General features: G+C 41.2%; 1 protein-coding gene across 1 annotated transcript; it reads left to right on the top strand.

Annotated features, from left to right (window-relative positions):
- Window positions 1-453: 453 nt before the first annotated feature.
- On the top strand, window positions 454-1411 carry SS1G_07216 (hypothetical protein; the record flags this gene model as incomplete). Its single annotated transcript, XM_001591720.1, has 2 exons — window positions 454-806; window positions 856-1411. 2 exons carry the CDS (start codon window positions 454-456, stop codon window positions 1409-1411), a joined length of 909 nt encoding a protein of 302 aa, XP_001591770.1.
- Between the last annotated feature and the right edge of the window lie 410 nt (window positions 1412-1821).

Here is a 1821-nt window from a genome sequence, read left to right as displayed (position 1 = left end):
GAATCCATATACTGAGACTTCGGCTACATCCAGTGATCTCTCTTGGTCTAGTGTCGAAGAATGAAGTTGCAGTGACTGCACTGACAGAGTTACTCTGCAAATGGCGATGATACAGGAACAAACGGAGCGGGGTGGGGGGCGCGCGTAGTAAAGGAAAGAAAGCTGGTGCTGGAAAAGATCAGCTTGTTGAGATGAGATTTTACATTCCCGGAGTTGCGACCAAGAAGGGAGCCCGTGAAGATGATGAGGACTCTGGAGATGATGCCGACGAGGAGGCGACTAATGCATCCAACCTTTTCTATGATACTTTGATGGAGAAGGCTGAAATTGGTGATGTTGCTGGAGATACTGTTGCTACTTTCCTCGATGTTCTACATCTCTCTTCAAGGCATGTCGCATTTTCAATGGTTTTGTGCTAGGGTAACTATTCACAGAGGACGTTTCGATATCGACATGTACGAAAACTCTTTCAGATTACGTGGTAAAACATACGATTACAAGATTCAGTACGACCATATCAAGAAGTTCATGGTTTTACCAAAGCCCGATGAATTACATTTCATGATCTGTATTGGTTTAGATCCACCATTACGACAAGGTCAAACTAGATATCCTTTCTTGGTTATGCAATTCAAGAAGGATGAAGAAGTTACCATTGATCTGAATATGATGGAAGAAGTGATGGAGGAGAAATATGGAGGAAAGTTAGTTCAACATTATGAACAGCCATTACATGAAGTCGTCACACAAGTTTTCCGTGGTCTTGCTGGAAAGAAGATTAATCAACCTGCCAAGGATTTCTTGAGGTATGCTACTTTCCTAAAATTTGTTACACCAGTATACTAACGTTATCAGCCACCACTCACAATATGGTATCAAATGTTCTATCAAAGCCAGCGAAGGTTTCCTCTATTGCTTAGAGAAAGCTTTCATGTTCGTTCCAAAACCCGCCACATACATAACCTACGAACAAATTTCAGTTATAACTTTCTCCCGTGTTGGCGGTGCTACTTCCGCTTCCCGTACCTTCGATATCGCTGTCGGACTTAAAAATGGAGCAGGTGAAACACAATTCAGCAATATTAATCGCGAAGAACAAAAGAATCTAGAGGATTTCTTCAAGATTAAAGGTCTCCGAGTCAAGAATGAGATGGATGAAGATAATACCGCTCACATCGCCCTTCTTGATAATCCTGATATGCAATCTTCGGACGAAGAAGTAGTAGCTGCTAGAGCCGATAGAGGAAGTGCTGATGAGGACGATGAGAGCGTGGATGAGGATTTCAAGACTGATACTGAGAGTGACGTAGCCGAAGAATACGATTCAGCTCATGAAAGTTCGGGAACTGATAGTGAGGAGGAAGGGGGTAGTGATGCAGAAAGACCAGCTAAGAAAGCTAAGACTAGTTAAGTCTCGCGCTAATTTGGTACATATAATTTGGTTAAAGGAAGAAAAACTCTTAGTGTCTTATCTTTCTGCACGGCGTTTATACGGTGGTGAAGATATGAGGTTAGGAAAGTTATCTTACTCGGTTGGGGAATAAAATACTTATCATGAAACTTTTGAAGGGAAATTATAAGTAGTAGGAATATTATAGTTTTGAGGAACACAAATCAGATATGGCTCTGACTAGAAGAAAAATAAATATCATCTAATGTTCACTTGTGTTTTTATGTTTTTTATGTGAGGTTTTAGGTGAGGTGCTACTGGAATTTTTGGTAGGTAGGATGTTTGATGTGAAGCTGTTTTGTGAGGTTGGGGACTGGGATTTGGGATTTGTGATTGGGAAAGAGATTTGTTAAGAGAGACGGAGGGAGGGA

Source organism: Sclerotinia sclerotiorum, genomic scaffold, assembly GCF_000146945.2.
Source record: "Sclerotinia sclerotiorum 1980 UF-70 scaffold_9 genomic scaffold, whole genome shotgun sequence".
NCBI classification, from domain to species: domain Eukaryota; kingdom Fungi; phylum Ascomycota; class Leotiomycetes; order Helotiales; family Sclerotiniaceae; genus Sclerotinia; species Sclerotinia sclerotiorum.
The sequence above is the reverse complement of the archived record's forward strand: the minus strand, read 5'-3'. Positions and strand labels throughout refer to the sequence as shown.